Source organism: Labeo rohita, chromosome 18, assembly GCF_022985175.1.
Source record: "Labeo rohita strain BAU-BD-2019 chromosome 18, IGBB_LRoh.1.0, whole genome shotgun sequence".
In the NCBI taxonomy this organism is placed as follows: domain Eukaryota; kingdom Metazoa; phylum Chordata; class Actinopteri; order Cypriniformes; family Cyprinidae; genus Labeo; species Labeo rohita.
Genome location: NC_066886.1, coordinates 358,071 through 378,102, shown reverse-complemented (window position 1 = coordinate 378,102; position 20,032 = coordinate 358,071). Strand labels below are relative to the sequence as shown.

The following is a 20,032-nucleotide window of genomic DNA, read 5'->3' as shown; positions in this document are numbered from 1 at the left end:
TTTCTCATGCCGTACTTCAAACATGACACTTCAAAACCTCTCTCTCCATTCAGGGCTGTTCCTGCCCACAAAGACACAAACATGACACTGATGGGTGGACGGCCCTCGCAGTGAACCCTGCAGGTAAGAGCTGGACGGGTTCACACACACTCATGCACGCACATGAACACAGTGTAAATACTGCATGACATCTGTAAAGAGAAATTGATTCAGGTTACATAATCTTACACATATTGTTCATTTAAAAAATCTTAGCCTCAAGAATATCAACACACACACTATATATATATGGTCTTAAGGGGAGACACTGCAGGCAAAAACACAGTTTTTTCATGCACCTGTCAAATGTGAGATTTGGGGCTTTTTGATTTTTCATAAGTGTTTTTTCAGACTATTGGAAAGAAAACATCCAAAAGACACTGATGAGTGTTTCTTGTATAGCACTTTAACTATTTGTGTCAATAGATTTCTATTACAATACATATTTTTAAAGGCTGTTTTCTCAAAATGAGTTTTTTTCTCCTACACTGAGCCATAAATCTCCACTTCAGCAGCACTTACACACACCAAACCAAACATTTTAATTCTTGTCTATATCCTGAAGGTTTTTACAGAGGGATTTGTTCATATATAATTTGCTTTATACAACATATTATTCCCCCAAAAATTGTAAAAAATATACTTTTTACAGTATAAAATATACTATACAAAATGAGATACGCAAAATTCCCTCTGTAAAAACATTTGACTCAACATTTGACTAATATGTCAACAAAAATAAACAAGAATTTTGAAACTGACTTCATCCAGTGTTTAGATTTTTGTACTAGAAATGTATGCAAATTAGCGCATGTTTCATTATGCATATTTGCATATTCAAACCTAACATTTTAGAAAACTTGTAATATAAAAAATGTTTGCAATTATCAACGTAATCAATCAACTGGGTAAGTAAGGTGATAATTATTAGTTAACTTTTTTACTCTATTCACCTGCAGTGTCTCGCCTTAAAGTATCATTCATATTTAATAAAAAATGAAAAAATTTTTACATAATTGTAACATTAGTAATGTAATCTTGGTTACTCAGTTAATGTATTCCGACTACTTTTAGATTACTTTTAATCAAACTTATTACCATTAAACAACAATACTGATATAAAAAGGCAAAGAGAAAGAAAATATATTACATTTTTTGTATCAACATCATAAAATGCATTAAACATTACCTTGCTGAAAGTGAATAGTGAGTTGATGGCTAATTGAAGCTAATTAATTAATGTAAAATGAAGATCATTTAAACACTTGAACACTAAAAATAGAAACATTTTATATGTTTACCTGCACGTCAATGTGACCTTTAACCAACATCTGAGGATTGTAAACATGCAACTGCATTGTAAAATTATTTGAAATATTAACTTCCTCAGAGTTATACAAGTTGAATTAAATTAAATCAGTAAATATTTTATTTGACAAAAATCTCTGCTTTACATAAACAAATAATAATAAACATGAAAACAGCAATGAAATTGCACACCCAAAGTTTTTCAGGTCTGAAATATATTTGTACGAACTTCCAGAATCAATAGTTACTAAAGATCAATGGATATGATGAAGACAGTTTCACATCACACATTGTGTTTAGTAACTTGTATAATTATTTTTAATAAGTGGTCTAATAGCTTAAAGGGTGTTTTTTCCCCCAAATGCAAAATAATGTTTTAAACATTAATTTACATGACATTTGTGAACTTTACAAAATTAAAATGTATATACTGTCATTACAAGTACTTCATTTTTGGAATCTGATCTACATAATCCAGATTATTTACTACTCAGCACTGTATTTGTGCATATATATATGTGCGTGTGTGTGTGTGTGTGTGTGTGTACCCTCAATCTCTCTGAAGTAGATAAAATCTCTCTTCCTCAGGGTTCTTCTTCAAAATAGCTCACACACACCATTATCTGCTTTATATCACACACACACACACACAGGTCTGGCAGTAAAGGTGAGCACGGCAGGTGCTCGTGCGTTGCGTGATGAAGCTTCACACTCATTTGACTTCTTTCATCTTGTGAGATTCCTTTGAGTTTTACTGCTGAAGGCAAACAAATGTGTCTTGCTCTCTTAGTTTGTCCTTTGACACTGACATAGCGGCTCCAAACACACGCAAACCCTTCATGCTACATTACTGCCAAAGCATTCACAACTTTATGCTGTTTTGCTGTGCTTTTTCGCAGTTGCTGTTCTGAGTTCAGTCTCTACAGTTATTTGTCTCTCTGAGTGCAGTTCACTTATGCATTTCACAAATGTGACGCTGGACCACAAAACCAGGTCATAAGTGTCAATTTCTTTGAAATAGAGATTTATACATCATCTGAAGGTTGAATAAATAAGGTAATATTTGGCCGAGATACAACTATTTGAAAATCTGGAATGTGAGGGTGCAAACAAATCGCCTTTAAAGTTGTCCAAATGAAGTTCTTAGCAATGCATATTACTAATCAAAAATGAAGTTTTTATATATTTCTAGTATAGGAAATTTACAAAATATCTTCATGGAACACGATCTTTACTTAATATCCTAATGGCATAAAAGAACATCTATAATTTTAAACCAAACAATGCAACAAATATACCCGTGCTACCTGGTCCAGGTTCACAAATTTTTAATTAAGGGCGAAAATGCAAGCAGCACAGATATTTTTTATTATTTATTCAATGCATGTTATCATTATTATTTTATCTTTTGGATTTTGCATCATGGAGACTAATATTTTTGCTAAATTATTTCTTTGCATGCCAAACAGCATTTGCTCTTTAGGTAGAATTGTTATTTTAAAGCTCTTTTTGATTCCTCACTGTTTGTGCTCTGTTTTCCACTTACAAATCACACTGGTAACACTTACACCCTTTAAATATAATGCGTAAAAAAATATTTTTAATGCATTAATTCTGACTTGCAATGCACAGCATTGTATTATCTTATAATTGCAACCACAGTTATAATACCCATTGTTACATCTATAGAAAGTATAATGTTTTAAAAACCTTCAAATATTATAATGCATTTTAATTTTGGTTACAATTATTTATGAAAAGATGTAACGCATTGCAATGTTATGTGTTGAGATCACTTTATATCATTATAAACACATAAATCAGTCTTCAGCCTATACTTTTGATATGCTTCCTTTAGATCACTAATGTTCACAGTGTTTGAATCCGCAGGGGTTCGGTGATTTTTAGTGATTAAATGAAGGTTATTTGTCCTCAAATTGACACACGTGTCCTGACAGAGGAAGCACAGGTGTTCCACTAACACTAGATCTGTTGTTCTACTTCCTTACAGTAAATGCCACTTGCTTTGATTTGGTGACATTCACGCATTTTCAGTGTGATTTCATCGTCCAGACTGGCCTTGGTCGCGCCGGTTGCCGTGATTCATGCGGAATGTGTGTCACGTAGAAGCGTCGCAACTCCCAGTTCACACGCGAGGAACCGGATTTACAGTCAGAGAGGCGAGTCACTCGCGGCTCTGGAGCGGGATTAAGCGGGCTGAGTTTGCTGGTGTCGAACTGACCGATCGCATGATTTCAAAAGACCAAAGATCCGGTTCATTCACAGCGCAAAAATCCGCACCTTCGTGCTCAAGAAAAAGAGCCGCTGCCGCCTTCGCGTGACTAACCGAGCAGATTTAGGATTGTCCCGAAGAGCGAGCCCACCCCTACCAGCGCTCTCACGCGAACACACGAGACACGGGCCACGCTCTCACCGGCGCGCTGCGTACTGCGTGCTTCACATCTCACTCCTTAGGAAAACAGAGTTTGCATGCGAGGAATGTGGGAATAATCTAAAGAACCTTTTAATGCAATGGAAAGAAGGCTATTTATGAGACTGCCAATGCCAATAAAACTATTAAGTGTATTTATTCTTGTCACTTTAGTAGTGGTGTACTTGCCATTGGAAATTAAAAACAGTTACTTTTTAGATGCTTCATTAAAACCTAAAGATTACAGTTCAAGATTAGAGCACATTGCATTTGTGTTTTCATCTCGTAATATAGTATAATCTTAACAATAAAGGTTCCAAATGAGGTTTTCGCAGCAATTGCATAGAAAAAAAAAGGTTTTGCTTTTCCAAAGAACCTTCAAGTCAACAGTTCTTAAAAGAACACTTTGTGTGCAGAACATTAATCTAAAGAACTTTTTTCTACTATAAAGAACCTTTTTTATATGCAAGGGTTCAGTGGATGTTAAAGGCTCTTTATGGAACCATCAATGCCACTAAAACGGTATTAACAATTAGCATACAAAACTTTTCAAAAAGTATTTATATGATATTGGTGCCTTAAAGGTACATATTAGTACCTAAAGTGTCCGTACTAGTATCTAACTAGTATCTGCACAGATGACAGCTTTTGTACCTTTTTTCTGAGTGCATTATTGGGAACAAAAACAATTATTATTTTATTATTATTGTTATTATTATAGTCTGCCTGTTATATCACAAAAAGCAAGAAACAGGCCAAATTGTGACCGTGGACCACAACAAAACAAAACAAAACAAAAAAAAACATTGTATTGTCGGTGCAGATAGCCTTGTGGGCAGCACCCCGACATATGGCGCAGTTGCACTTGGGGTGTCCCGAGTTCGAATCCTACCTTGTGGACCTTTACCGATCCCGCCCCCCATCTCTCTCCCAGTTGCTTCCTGTCGTATCTCCTCTGTCCTATCCAGAAAAAAAGATATTCATTGTATGGGTTAAAATGTTCATTTTTTCTTTTATGCCAAAAAGCATTACGGTGTTGTCGGCGCCGATGGCCTCGTGGGCAGCGCGCCAACATACAGCGTCTTTGCGCTACGAGCGTCCCGTGTTCGAATCCCCACTCGAGGACTCTTCCCGATCCCAAACTCCCCCACCTTCCCTCTTTCCCGCTTTGCTTCCTGTTACATTTAATCTGTCCTACAATAAAGGCAAAAATGGCAAAAAATAACTCTTTAAAAAAAAAAAAAAAAAAAAAAAAAAGGATATTAAGTAAAGATCATGTACCATGAAGATATTTTGTAAACTTCCTACCGTAAATAAATCAAAACTTAATTTTTGATTAGTAATATGCATTGCTAAAAACTTCATTTGGATAACCTCAAAGGCGATTTTCTCAACATTTTGATTTTTTTGCATCCTCAGATTCCAGATTTTCAAATAGCTGTATCTCGGCCAAATACTGTCCAGTCCTAACAAACCATACATAAATGAAAAACTTATTTATTAAACTTTTGACCCTTATGACTGCTTTTGTGGTCCAGGGTCACAATTGTTTCTAGCTCATGTTTCGAGCACATTGGAATTTGTTTTTGCACAGTATAAAATAAGCTAAAATAGGGATTTCGGAGTGATAGAAAAAAATGCATTACAAAAATAATAATAATAATAATAATCATTGAAAAAAATGAAAGAACCATTTTTTTTTTTTTTTTTTTTTTTTTTTTTTTGATTACTTAAAGAAGTTTTTTTGTGCAAATGTTTTAGGGTTCGTGTGCTGATCTAAAATCTTTCTTTCTTCTTTGCTCTCCAACAGAAGGGGAACTTCTAACTAGAACTTCAAAGCACTTTCAAAGATCCTTAATTACACGAGCAATCGGCATGTATAATTAGGATTCTTAAGAAGCCGCTCTCGCTGACCCGGGATCTGTTCCTCAACTTTGATCAACTGGAGACGGTCAGACCTCCCAATATGATGATATGATCATCTGAAGTGTTACAGCAAATATTCATGATTGATCGGTGCCACCAGAACATCTCAGTCCCTTTCAGAAAGATGCTTCATGAGTTGAAAATGAAATAAAAACAAATCAAGTGTTTTACTGAAATGAACGCGTGCATGAAAAGAATCAGTCCAAAAAAGTGCATTAACTCGAAACTGACAGAGATCGTGAAACGATGGTAAAGTGTGAACTCAGTTGCCCTCTCCCCCCTCCAGCATCCTCGCGCGCGCTCAGGGAAGCGGTGCGCTCGCGCTCTCACGCAACGTGGCCAATCTTTAACCTGCGCGCTACAGGTGCACGCACGCGATGCTGTTTGATGAGTTTATCGTAGCGTGTTTCAAATCACGATAACAGTCTGAGGTGACCGAGATTCCTACAAGAGAAACCTACCGCAGAGCAAACAAATGAGCGCAGTTCGGGTTTAATGCAACGCGGTCTTAATGCATTTCACTGACCGCGCTTTGCAGCTGACATACATTGGATTTGAAGGTCGCACGGTGTTTACTTCATTCTGGCGGCTCTTTCTGTTGACACAGTGAATGAGATGTATGAAAAATGTGTGCAGGAATCTGCAGCAGGGCTGTGAAACACACACACACACACACACACACACACACACATTGCACGCGATGCTCTACCTGTTGCTTAATGAGTTACGAGCGCGTGCCAGGCGAACATGACCCTACAAATCAACGCAAAACTGTTGCTTACGTCGATTTACTCTTCGGCGAATATGCAGGCAATTATCAGATGTGTTGCAAACAGTTTATTTAATTTATAATTGCCGAAATTGTCAAACAGATTTATGGCACTGATTGCTGTCTGTTAAGACAGTTTTATTGGACAAATAAACAGCAAAATGCATTTTAAAGGATCTTCTTTCTTTCTTTCTTTCTTTCTGCCTATTTACATGTTTGCATTAAAGCTGTTGCACTGCTTTGTTTTTAAGAGTTGTGATGATCGAATCTATCATACGCATTGCGCATTTATTTCTCAGCCTGTGCATCGAGTCGTATTTTCTAAAAACGGACAAACAGCTGTTGTAAAATATGTTGTGAAATATTATCATTATCACAAAGCGGCAAAAATACTCGCAAAAAGTTTAACTCATTTACATACATGTATTTCAAGGGTCTTTTAAAGTGTCACATTTATTTATTTATTTGTTTAATACTGTTCATAAATCTATTGTTATTTTTATCATTATTATTATTTAATATATATTAATAAATAATGGATCGTTTAATAAATATAATACATTTATAATAAAATATATAAAAAAAAATTAAAAGTTTGATCCATTGTTCATCATTCCTGTTTTTAAGTTTGATATATGTATATAAGTATTGTTATATGTATGTAAGTTTGTTTTATATATATATATATATATATATATATATAGTTTTTTTTTTTTATTTTATGTATTATCACATTTAGGTGTGTGTATGTGTTTGGAAACACAAGTTTTTCTCCGTTGATGTTGCGATGATGGATCGATCACCCTGTAATAAAATCTCACTCCTATCACTGATTCTGTCCCATTCACAAAGCCTCCAGATCCTCGTGACGTCATATGACGAGCAACCAATCGCGACGAGCTCTTCTCTATAAAAGTTTTACCCGCTGGAATACTGCAACACTCCTTCTGGAGATAATTGACTCTGGATAGACAGAATCAGCCGAGAAAAAGGGGAAAAATTTGTCTGATCACTCTGGGTAAGTCTGGTGTCAATGCTTCTTGCTTTTAGAGAATATTTGATTTGATTTCAATGTTCAATGCTCAACTAATGTGCATGAGTTTTAAGATCTAAATATGGATTTTTTTAAAGAAATTGGATGGTCCTTAATATATACTGTGTGTATATATATATATATATATATATAATGTATGTATGTATGTATATGTGTGTGTGTGTGTGTGTGTGTATAAAACTTTATATATTCATCTAAAAGCTTTGTGAATAAACATAAACATGTTAATAGTATATATATATATATATATATATATATATATAATATATAAATATATTATATACATGTTTGTTTATTCACAAAGCTTTTAGATCAGTATATAAAGTTTTAGGTTGCACTTTATGTATGAGTGTATTCTAGGACACTTGATGAAGGTGTGTGATTCTCAGACATGCGCTCTGACCTTGAGACAATCACTCCACGTGTAGTTTATCATTAATGAATTTGGCAAAATGCTAAATGCCAAGCAACATGCATTGGTTAAACTGCAAAAATAGATCAGTTAGTTGCATGCAAGCACTAAAAAACTCATGCATGCACATGCAATGCAACATTACCAAATGACAGGTTGCAGAAAGACACACCTTTTTCAGTATCATTCGTGCAAGACGTGTTGCTGCGCTTTTCTCTCGCTCTCTAAGGTTCACAGTCAATCTTATTGATCTCTCTTTTGTTTTGAGCAGGTAACCGGTTCATTGTCTGAAAAAGAAGGAAACAGAAGAAAGGAAGATAACCATGGCTCTTACAATTCTTCCCTTGTTGGGCCCAATTTCTGTGTCTGAGAGCCTTGTGGCCATCATCACGATATGTGTGGTGTATCTGCTCATGCGCCTCATGCGTACCAAGATTCCAGAAGGGCTCCAGAAGCTGCCGGGACCGAAGCCTCTCCCCATTATCGGAAATGTCCTGGAAGTGGGAAACAACCCACATCTGAGCCTCACCGCCATGAGCAAGTGCTACGGCCCCGTCTTCCAGATCCAGATCGGCATGCGTCCCGTGGTGGTGCTCAGCGGCAACGACGTGATCCGTCAGGCCCTCCTCAAGCAGGGCGACGAGTTCGCCGGACGTCCGGATCTGCACAGCAGCAAGTTCATCAGTGACGGGAAGAGCCTGGCCTTCAGCACGGACAAGGTGGGCGTCTGGCGTGCCCGTCGCAAGCTGGCCCTCAGCGCCCTGAGAACCTTTTCCACGGTGCAAGGAAAGAGCTCGGAGTATTCATGCGCCCTCGAGGAGCACATCAGCAAGGAAGGTCTCTATCTGATCGAAAGGCTTCACAACGTCATGAAGGCAGACGGGGGTTTCGATCCTTTCCGCCACATCGTGGTGTCCGTGGCCAACGTGATCTGCGGGATATGCTTCGGTCGACGCTACAGCCACGACGACGACGAGTTGGTGAGTTTGGTGAACATGAGCGACGAGTTCGGGAAGATCGTGGGAAGCGGCAATCCTGCCGATTTTATCCCTTTCCTGCGCATCCTGCCCAGCACGACGATGAAGAAGTTCGTGGACATCAACGCTCGCTTCAGCAATTTGATGAAGAAGCTCGTCAATGAACATTACGACACCTTCAACAAGGTGGGAGCTCTCACACTTGTCTATCACATCACTGTCTCTTTTTTACGCTCTGTATAGCTTATCAAATGTCATATTTATTTCAGGATAACATCCGAGACATTACCGATTCTCTCATCAACCTCTGCGAAGACCGGAAACTGGACGAGAACTCAAACATCCAAGTGTCAGACGAGAAGGTTGTCGGAATCGTCAACGACCTCTTCGGAGCAGGTAAGCACTTGGAAAACCCAATGATGTTCTCTGAGCTCCAATCTCTGCATGGTATTTAAGTGTGGCTGTGTCTCATTGACAGGTTTCGACACTATCAGTACGGCTCTGTCTTGGGCTGTCGTCTATCTAGTGGCCTACCCTGAGATCCAGGAACGACTGCAAAGAGAACTGGGTGAGTATCTCTCTCTATATCTGTCTGTCTGTTGAGATACACTCTTAAAAGAAGCATTTTTGGTTTAAAAGAAAGTCTAAAGAAACTTTTCCACTGTAGAGAATCTTACAACGTTCCATGGTTTTTAAAGGTTCTTCATAGAACGCTTGTTTTTAAAAGTTTATAGTTGAAAAAGCTTCTTCCACTTGTAAAAGTAAGAATTCTTGATTGGCACTGATGGTTCCATGAAGAATCTTTAACATCCGTAGATGCAAATAATGGTTCATCTGCTGTAAAAAGGTCTTTTGGAAGGTTCTTAGAGGTTCTTCATGGAATCATTGATGTCAATAAGATTCTAGATTGATTTACTTGCAGTTGGCTTTCAAATGTTAAAATCTGACAAACGGTGTTCAAACTTTTCCAGAGGAAAAGATCGGAATGGAGCGTACGCCACGTTTGTCGGACAGAACGGACTTGCCGCTTCTCGAGGCCTTCATTCTGGAGATCTTCCGACATTCGTCCTTCCTTCCTTTCACCATTCCTCACTGGTGAGTTGAGAACAGCATCCTCACACTGAATAAAACCACATGTACCAAAGATGGATTCCTGTAAACAACGTTGCGGTGTTTACCAAAGTCGACCATGCCGATGACTGCTTGCGTTTTTGTCTTTCAGTACGTCCAAAGACACGTCGCTCAATGGATATTTCATTCCCAAAGACACCTGTGTGTTTGTAAACCAGTGGCAAGTCAACCGTGACCCGTAAGTTTCTCATAATGACTTAAACGTGGATGGTAAATGATGCAATGTGCTCTTAAACGAAGCTGAACCGTCTGTTTCTTCTCGCAGAGAACTGTGGAAGGATCCGTCGAGCTTCAACCCCGACCGGTTCCTCACGGCGGACGGGACAGATCTGAACAAGACAGAAGGAGAGAAGGTGTTGACTTTCGGGCTCGGGAAACGCCGCTGCATCGGGGAGTCCATCGGACGTGCCGAGGTCTTCCTGTTCCTGGCCATCCTTCTCCAGAGGTTAAAGTTCAGCGGGATGCCAGGGGAAATGCTGGATATGACGCCAGAGTACGGGCTGACCATGAAGCACAAGCGCTGTCTGCTGCGTGCCACCCCGCAGCCTGGCTTCGAATTCCCCAGCTCCGCGGCGTGATCCGAACCAAAGGTCAACAGGGTTGACATTTCACCTGAGATTCTGGTTTGGGGCAAACCTCGCCGTCGGCTCGCAATGCCAAATATTTGAAAGATGTTTGACTGTGATGCCGGTTAAAGCATCCAGTGTGTTTTACTGCAGTTATTTCAACCACGCTGGATAACCCAGAGTCCGCATGTGGCCTAATCATGTACATACATCTATGTTTTCATAGGCACATGCACTTTTGCATGGGTTCGTCCTTTCAAAAGTCGAATGCTGATAACATATTTGTGCTTCCAAATATAGTGCACAGATAACACCGAGTGCCTGTCGCAGCTCAAGCCCTTATGCTGCTTTTGTGCCAGTTCATCAAACGAATGCCTTCTTTTACCATAAGCTTAAAATGCAGATTCTTCAAATCTGCTGGACGACATACACTGAAGCTATTTTCTGTTCGATTCCGATCCCAAAATGTGATCCACTTGTAAATATCCAGCCACTTTTACCCATTACATATTCCATGTGCCTGATCTCATGTTTGTACAGACTGTTGAAGAATTATATCTGCATTTTTGTATTTATCAAGGTGCTTCTGCACACTCGATATCATTCTAGATCAAATTTTCATCGCTGAATATTTTTGTTGTTTAATTGTCTGTATTGCCTGATACTCTTTGTGGCAGGTGCTTAGTGTTTTGTATAATGAAGGAATTTAACGTTTGAAGTAGTAGAATTGATAATTCCTGCAAATGTGGTCTCACACCAGCTCTGCCAGCAGGGGCATTGTTTTTGCGTAGCCTATTTATGATTGCTAAATGAATAAATAAACTTTCATAGTAAATGTGTCTGTCTGTCTCTATTTAAACATCATACACAGCATTAACAGTGAAGAAAATAGGTATATAAATAGGTAAATACTGAATAATGGCCACAATAATCTAACACTGCATGCACGATTCTCAAAGGATTTATGACAAAAAGAATTATGAAAATAACGTTTATAGAACAAACTAACAAATAAATATAATATTACCATTGCACTTTTTTTTTTTTTAATAAAAAAAGCATGTAATAATGTGTTAAAATGGTAAAACACACCGTTTTCTTGCTTTTTGTGAAACATGCTCAACTTTTTCTGTTAATGTAGCGGATGTTTCTCGTCTTGTGCTCAAATCTCTTATGGTGTTCCACAGGGCTCCGTTTTGGGTCCTCTTCTTTTTGCATTAGATCAAAAGTTTGGGATCAGTAAGACTTGTAATGCTTTTAAAGAAGTCTCTTATACTCATCAAGGCTGTGTTTATTTGATCAAAAATACAGAAAAATATTATATTGTGAAATATTATTACGATGTAAAGCAACATTCTTCTAATCTAATATATATTAAAAATCTAATTTATTTCTGTGATCAAAGCTGAACTTTTCAGCATCATTACTTCAGTATTCAATGTCACAAAATCCTTCAGAAATCATTCTAATATACTGATTTATTATCAGTGCTGAAAACATTTGTGCTGCAAAATAATTTTTTAGAACCAGTGATTCTTTTTTATAGAATAAAAAGTTTAAAAGAACAGCATTTATTTAAAATAAAAACAATATAACAATATACACTGCTGTTCAAAAGTTTGGGGTTAGTACATTTTTATTCGTTCTTTTTTTGAAAGAAATTAATACCTTTATTTACCAAAGATGTGTTCAATTAATAAAAAGTGATAGCATAGATTTACATTGTTAGAAAAGATTTATATTTTGAATAAATGCTGTTCTTTTGAACTTGTTATTCATCAAAGAATCCTAAAAAAAGAATCACAGGTTCCAACATTGATAATTCTAATAATAAATCAGCATATTAGAATGATTTCTGGCCCATCAGTTCTGTTTCTCACCCTCTTTCTTCTCGTTTTAAAGCTAAAGATGATCAGGCTTGTTTTCAAAGGCTACTTCTAGGTTCCCAATAGGGTCTGGAATAGTCTTCCTCTGTATTTAGATGTGCTTCTTCTACTTTTATGTTCAAATCCTCTTTGAAGACCTATTTTTATTCTTTGTATTTAATTTTTCCTGAGGGTGTTTTTTTTTTTTTTTTTTTTTTTGTACACATTTGATTGTGTTTTGTATATTGTATAGTCTTTTATTTAGTTTAAACAGCAATTGTGTTTTATATTTCCTGTACAGCACTTTGGTTTTAACATCTGTTGATCTGTTCATACATCAATAAACTAAACTTAACCGAGTGTGACATCATCGATGCGCGACGGCGCTTGACAGCAAACAAACACAAGTGTAGTTTTGAGCTGATAGAAAACACACGTGCACAGAGTCATTTAAACAACTTACACACAAGGTAAGAGACTGGCTGTTTTGCTTTAGAATGATTTATCGACTATTTAAGAAGACCAGCATGAGATGATAAACACGGAAACGAACATTTGCGTTAACACAACATCTGCGTTAATTCTCTGAACAGCAGCCAGTTTCTGTTTGGCATAGACATATTACATTTTCCTGATGAATTACACAGTCACGCACTATTACTTTACAGTTACAGTAAATTACCATGGTAGTACCGTGGGTTTTTTTTTCGTTTTTGTTTTGTTTTTGCAAGAAGTAACATGGTAGTAAAAAAAAAAAAAAAAAAAAAAAAAAAAAACCCACAGTGATATCAGTTGGTATTTTGTAAATATATTTACATGGAACTCATTCCATGGTATTTTTTTAAGTGACACAATATTTTTCAAAGTAGGGTTTTTTTTAAACTGCGTTCTGTGGAAAACGGTGTAATAAAAAAACTAATAATAATAATAAATAAAAATTATATTAAATTAAATAATACAAACATTAAAATAATCAAGTTCACAATAAATGTATGTTAACAATATTTTTAAAAGATTTAAATAAATAAATAAATAAATAAATAAAACATTTAACAGTACCAGACTGTGTAGCCAAAAACCTAATGCAACTTAATAGACACTAAATACTTTACAAATTATATTTTAAAAATGCTATGGTATATAATACATGTGACCCTGGACCACAAAACTAGTCATTAATCTAAATGTGCAAAAAAAAAAAAAAAAAAATCAAAATATTGAGAAAATCACCTTTAAAGTTGTCCAAATGAAGTTCTTATCAATGCATATTACTAAACAAAAATTAAGTTTTGATATATTTACGGTAGAAAATGTACAAAATATCTTCATGGAACATGATCTTACGTAATATCCTAATGATTTTTGGCATTAGAAAAAATCTATAATTTTGGCTCATACAGTGTATTGGCTATTGCTACAAATAGGTTCACATATCAAATTACATTAGTATAAAATACATTTTATGATGGGGTCCCTCACATGAGTAGAATCATATTTTGGGGGTTCCTGGATCTAAACGATTGAAATCCTCTGAGAATAACAAATGAACACTTTGAAATCTTGATGTTGTTATAGTATGGTCATTCTGTCACCATACACTGATGATGATGTCACTTCCTGTGGCTGTTGTCCTGGAGCAGGTGCAGATTGTGGCTGAAGAGCGGCTGGGCCGTTTGGTGTCCATTAACCGTGGGGTGACGTTAGGTTTGCGGAAAAGCATTCCAGTGCAATGATTGCATTATAAATTTTCCTTCATTCTCACAGTGGGTGGACATCAACGATATGAAGGACATGGTGGAGCATTTGGGTCTAACCCCATATCATCATCATCATCATCATCATCATCATCATCGTCACATGACAGAAACGGCAGTCGCAGCAGTCCTCCTGTCACACTCCTGCGGACAGGTGAGGAATCCTCAAGACTTTTAGACACTTATTTCTCATGTACAGCAGAGCAATTGCTGCCCAGTTAGTTTGTGATAGATGTAGTTCATCATGATTGTGGGTTTGTGAAAGTTTGTCAGCAGACGCATCTTATGTTAAAAAGACAGTTGACACAAACATTCGGATGACAGAGGTTTTGTTCATACAGTGTTTCATCTGTTTATAATGATGTTTGCTTCCCAGCTTTCTTCAAAATGTCTTCTTTTGTTTTTCACAGAAGAAAGAAAGTCATCGAGGTTTGGAACGACATGAGGGTGAGTAAATGACGACAGAATGATTCGTTTTGAGTGAACGAACCCACGAACATCTGACTGATGAGTGTTGAGTCTAAATACAGCTCAGTGTCCAAAATATCAAACCACATTCAGGGGAACTGTCCCACGGTGCAGTGTACTGAGATCCTATTCTATTTTATTCTCTTCTGTTCTATACTTTTTTTAATTCTGTTCTTGTGCACTCTATTTTATCCTGTTATATTCTATTCAGTTCTGTTCTATTATTTTCGTATATTATGTTTTAATATATGCTGTTCTATTCAATTCTTTTTTATATATTCTGTTCTGTTCCCTTCTATTCTATTTCATTCTATTCTATTTTGTTCTATTCTTTTGTACTCTGTTCTGTTCTAATATCTTATGTTCTGTTCTATTCTTTTTTTGATATATCCTGTTTTGTTCCATTCTATATTCTATTCTATTCTATTCTATTCTGTTCTGTTCTATTCTATTCTATTCTATTCTGTTCTATTCCAGTATCTTATGTTCTGTACTGTGCTACTTTTTTGTTCTCTTTAGTTGTACTCTTTTATCTTGATATATCCTATTCTGTTTACTCTAGTCTATTCAATTCTATTCTATCCTGTCTTATTCTGTTGTGTTCTTATATTTTATTTTAATATTTTCTGTTAGGTTCTATTCTATTCTGATATATCATGTTCTTTTCTATTCTATTTTGTTCTATTCTGTTGTATTTTATTTGAATATCTTCTATTCTGTTTTATTTTTTATATATTCTATTCTAATATATCATGATTTGTTCTATTCTATTTTATTTTGATATATCATGTTCTATTTTATTCTAACTTATGTTCTGTTTTATTTTGATATATCCTCTTCTATTCTATTCTATTCTATTCTGTTCTAATATCTTATGTTCTGTTCTATTTTTTGTTTTGGTGTATCTTCTGTTCTGTTTGTTCTATGTTTTATTCTGTTCTGTTCTAATATCTTATGTTCTGTTCTGTTCTATTCTTTTTTTTGATGTATCCTATTTTATTCTATTCTATTCTATTCTAATATCTTATTAATATCTTATGTTCTGTACTGTGCTACTTTTTTGTTCTCTTCAGTTGTACTCTTTTATCTTGTTATATCCTATTCTATTTACTCTAGTCTATTCAATTCTATTCTGTCCTGTCTTATTCTGTTCTGTTCTTATATTTTATTTTAATATTTTCTGTTAGGTTCTATTCTATTCTGATATATCATGTTCTTTTCTCTTCTATATTTGTTCTATTCTTTTGTATTCTATTGTAATATCTTCTATTTTATTTTGATATATTCTAGTCTAGACTTTTTAATTATATTTTGTTCAATTTTATTCTGTTTTAATATATGCTGTTCTATTCTGTTCTGATATATCCTTTTCTATTCTATTTTGTTCTATTCTGTTGTATTTTATTTGAATATCTTCTATTCTATTTTATTTTGATATATCCTGTTCTATTTTATTCTAACTTATGTTCTGTACTGTTCTGTTTTATTTTGATATATCCTCTTCTATTCTATTCTATTCTATTCTATTCTATTCTATTCTATTCTATTCTGTTCTAATATCTTATGTTCTGTTCTATTTTTTGTTTTGATATATCTTCTATTCTGTTTGTTCTATATTTTATTCTATTCTAATATCTTCTGTTCTGTTCTATTCTATTCTGTTGTTCTACATTCGATTGTATTCTATTCTATTATATCTTGTTCTGTTTTATTTTGTTTTGATAAATTCTATTCTATTCCAATATCTTCTGTTCTGTTCTATTTTATTTTGATATATCCTGTTCTGTTCTATTCCATTTTATTCTATTCTATTTATTCTGTTCTAACTTATGTTCTGTACTGTTCTATTTTATTTTGATATATCCTATTCTATTTTATTTTGTTCTATATTTTATTCTGTTCTGTTCTATAACATCCTCTGTTCTATTCTATTTTATTTTTATATATCCTGTTCCCTATATTCTATTCTATTCTATTCTATTCTATTCTGTTCTTTATTCAGGACTCAGCAGTAGGGATATATTATATATTAGTTCAGATGTGTAAACACATTGCTAACATGAATTGAAACGCATTTCACTGACCTTATTAAAGTTACAAATATTATTTTTAGCAACATATTTTTGTGTTACTAATAAAATCTTTATGGTTTTTATTGTTTGCAGTATATGGTTTCTTAGGGTTTTTATTTGGAATAATAGCTGGAAAAGATCCAGGTGTAATACAGTTCAGGTGAAAATCTCTCTCGCGCTGACCGAACGTGCAATCGCTGATACCAAAATGAGGCTTTCTGCTGTCTAGGTGCAGCTTTAACAGAACAAGTGCATGATAGCAACACACAGTATGTGATGCACGTTGTCACGAAATCACAGACTTTCCCCTCGATCACATGAGATGCAATTCAACACCACTTCAAATGAGCTTTGTGTTCATTTAGAATCCAGATATTCCTGTTAAAGTGCAGAAATATAATCTAGTGTGGGTTGAGGTGTTTGTGTAAGAGGCATTCAGCGTTCACATGATCCACCGTTACTATCATCTGCGGTGAAATCTTTGAGTCTGTTATTATAGACGCTGCAGCATTAATGAGTGAGGAAGATTAAAGCCGCCGGTGTTCATTTACAAGCCCGTGGACTTTTGAACGGGCCGCGGCCGCCGCCGTGTTTATCTGGGTCAGGTGACCTTTGGCACGGAGCAGAATTAGCGATACGCTTTACAGCGCTGTTTATTCCCTTCAGAGCAGTTCGTCTGTTTTCATTCCGAGGCTTTTCCAGGAACTTTTCCTGAATGGGAGAACGACTCCTGGCAGGACGCAGGACGAGCGGTCGGTTATCAGCGCCGCTTTGTGTTGCGCTGTCGTCTGGCATCTTCGGTGGCATTTCCTCTGCTGATAGTGGCCCCGTTTGCAGCGCGACCTCCAAAGATTCCCATAGCGTGCTAAAGGCCTATACCAAAGTTCCTCTGTATAATATGCGTGTGACTAAGATTGATAAACAGCGCCCCCTCCCCTCCAGAGGAAGCTGTTATGCAAGACTGTGCGTTTACGTGCCTTTCTCTCTCTCTCTCCCCTTCTCTCTTTCTCTTTCCTTCTTTCATTCTCAGAACAGGAAATTCCCCACAACAGGAAGTCGAGTGAGTCCCAGCGTGCCGGCGAAGGCAGAAGATATTGATTGAGAAGGCGGTTCACCTTTTTTTTGGTGTAATCTCTCCCCTCGCGGGCCGCCGGCCAACAGCTAATGCACAAATTACACAGGGCCGAGGTGCAGACGGACAGGGGCAGGGCAGCTCTTTTCACACGCGATCTTCTGCGCCGCTGCTCGCTCCAGGTCCTGCGTACAAAGGGACAAAGGAGGTCTGAGGTTGGGTCGGACTCTTATAGAAACATGCCCATCTGATCTGGCATTGACCTTATGAGAGCGGCTGAATTTTTAAAGATGCAAAAGGCATTTAACGCAGGCAAACATTAGAATATGCATGCTTTAAATACCCCGATCATTTATTTACGCTGCTGTTCAAAGGCTTGGGTTCAGCCCAGGATTTTTTTTTACCAAATTATTGCTTTTATTCAGCAAGAATGTATCTGTTTGATCAAAAGAAATATACTAAAATGGATTTAAAATACATTTATTTCATGCTACATATACTACAAATACATTTACATATTTTGTACTTAATAAAAATGCCCTGCAATTATACTTTTAGCATACTAAACTGGTATATTTAAAGTCTTAATCCACTTTAATTGTGCGGAAGTAGTGCTGAAGTCCGACTAAAAATAACTTTAAATATCTTGCATTTAAAGACAGATAATATTTAAAGATCATACAATCCTCATCAATAGTGACATTAAAAGACATTTTAGGCTTAATATTAAGAATTGCGCATTGTGCACAAGTAGTACTCCCAATAAAGTTTAATTACACTTTTTATATCAGCAAGTCTGGAGCAATATGTCAGTAAATATGTTAATAGACTTAAACACTTAGTATAAAATATGTGCATTTTTAAATTTACTTTTTATTTGGATAGTCTTACAAAAGATTTTACTTTTTAAATAAATTGTGTTCTTTTGAACTTTCTGAGATTCACCCAATTATATTAGTTCCCTGTTGTTTTAATAATAAGATAATAATATAGTTTTAATTAATATTTTGGATGTTTTTATCTTTACATTTTCCATAAATCATTTTTTTATTGTTTCTTCGTGCTTAAAACCAATAAACAAAACTGGATGAAAATGTAGAAAATGTAATTTTATTTTTATTTGTTATTTGTTTTGTACAAATTAAAAAAAAATAGTTTTATATATAAATATAATATAATTATTTCAATAATTCTCTCTATATATATATATATATATATATATATATATACACTGACCAAAATTAGAAATGCAACACTTTTGTTTTTGCCCCCATTTTTCATTAGCTGAACTCAAAGATCTAAGACTTTTTCTATGTACACAAAAGGCCTATTTCTCTCAAAATCTGTGTTAGTGAGCACTTCTCCTTTGCCAAGATAATCCACCCACCTCACAGGTGTGGCATATCAAGATGCTGATTAGACAGCATGATTATTGCACACGTGTGTCTTAGGCTGGCCACAATGAAAGGCCACTCTAAAATGTGCAGTTTTATCACACAGCACAATGCCACAGATGTCGCAAGTTTTGAGGGAGTGTGGACTGCAGGAATGTCCACCAGAGCTGTTGCCTGTGAATAGAATGTTCATTTCTCTACCATAAGTCATCTCCAAAGGCAAGAATTTGGCAGTACATCCAAACGGCCTCAGAACCGCAGACCACGTGTAACCACACCAGCCCAGGACCTCCACATCCAGCATCTTCACCTCCAAGATCGTCTGAGACCAGCCACGCGGACAGCTGCTGCAACAATCGGTTTGCATAACCAAAGAATTTCTGCACAAACTGTCAGAAACCGTCTCGGAAGCTCATCTGCATGCTCGTTGTCCTCATCTTGGTCTCGACCTGACTGCAGTTCGTCGCCGTAACCGACTTGAGTGGGCAAATGCTCACATTCGATAGCGTCTGGCACTTTGCAGAGGTGTTCTCTTCAAGGATGAATCCTGGTTTTCACTGTACAGGGCAGATGGCAGACAGCGTGTATGGCGTGGTGTGGGTGAGCGGTTTGCTGATGTCAACATTGTGGATCGAGTGGCCCAAGGTTGGCAGTGGGGTTATGGTATGGGCAGGGGTATGTTATGGACAACGAACACAGGTGCATTTTATTGATGGCATTTTGAATGCACAGAGATACCGTGACGAGATCCTGAGGCCCATTGTTGTGCCATTCATCCACGACCATCACCTCAT

General features: G+C 36.3%; 2 protein-coding genes across 2 annotated transcripts; both read left to right on the top strand.

Annotated features, from left to right (window-relative positions):
• Positions 1 to 7,347: 7,347 nt before the first annotated feature.
• LOC127180882 (cytochrome P450 1A1) lies at positions 7,348 to 11,448 on the top strand. Its single transcript, XM_051135240.1, has 7 exons — positions 7,348 to 7,491; positions 8,211 to 9,102; positions 9,186 to 9,312; positions 9,395 to 9,484; positions 9,888 to 10,011; positions 10,139 to 10,225; positions 10,313 to 11,448. Exons 2-7 carry the CDS (start codon positions 8,263 to 8,265, stop codon positions 10,623 to 10,625), a joined length of 1,581 nt encoding a protein of 526 aa, XP_050991197.1. The 5' UTR covers positions 7,348 to 7,491; positions 8,211 to 8,262; the 3' UTR covers positions 10,626 to 11,448.
• Positions 11,449 to 12,864: 1,416 nt separating this feature from the next.
• LOC127180980 (transcription factor MafA-like) lies at positions 12,865 to 18,842 on the top strand. The gene is made up of 4 exons (XM_051135411.1): positions 12,865 to 12,948; positions 14,243 to 14,386; positions 14,643 to 14,679; positions 17,803 to 18,842. Exons 2-4 carry the CDS (start codon positions 14,261 to 14,263, stop codon positions 17,868 to 17,870), a joined length of 231 nt encoding a protein of 76 aa, XP_050991368.1. The 5' UTR covers positions 12,865 to 12,948; positions 14,243 to 14,260; the 3' UTR covers positions 17,871 to 18,842.
• The last annotated feature ends 1,190 nt before the right edge of the window (positions 18,843 to 20,032 follow it).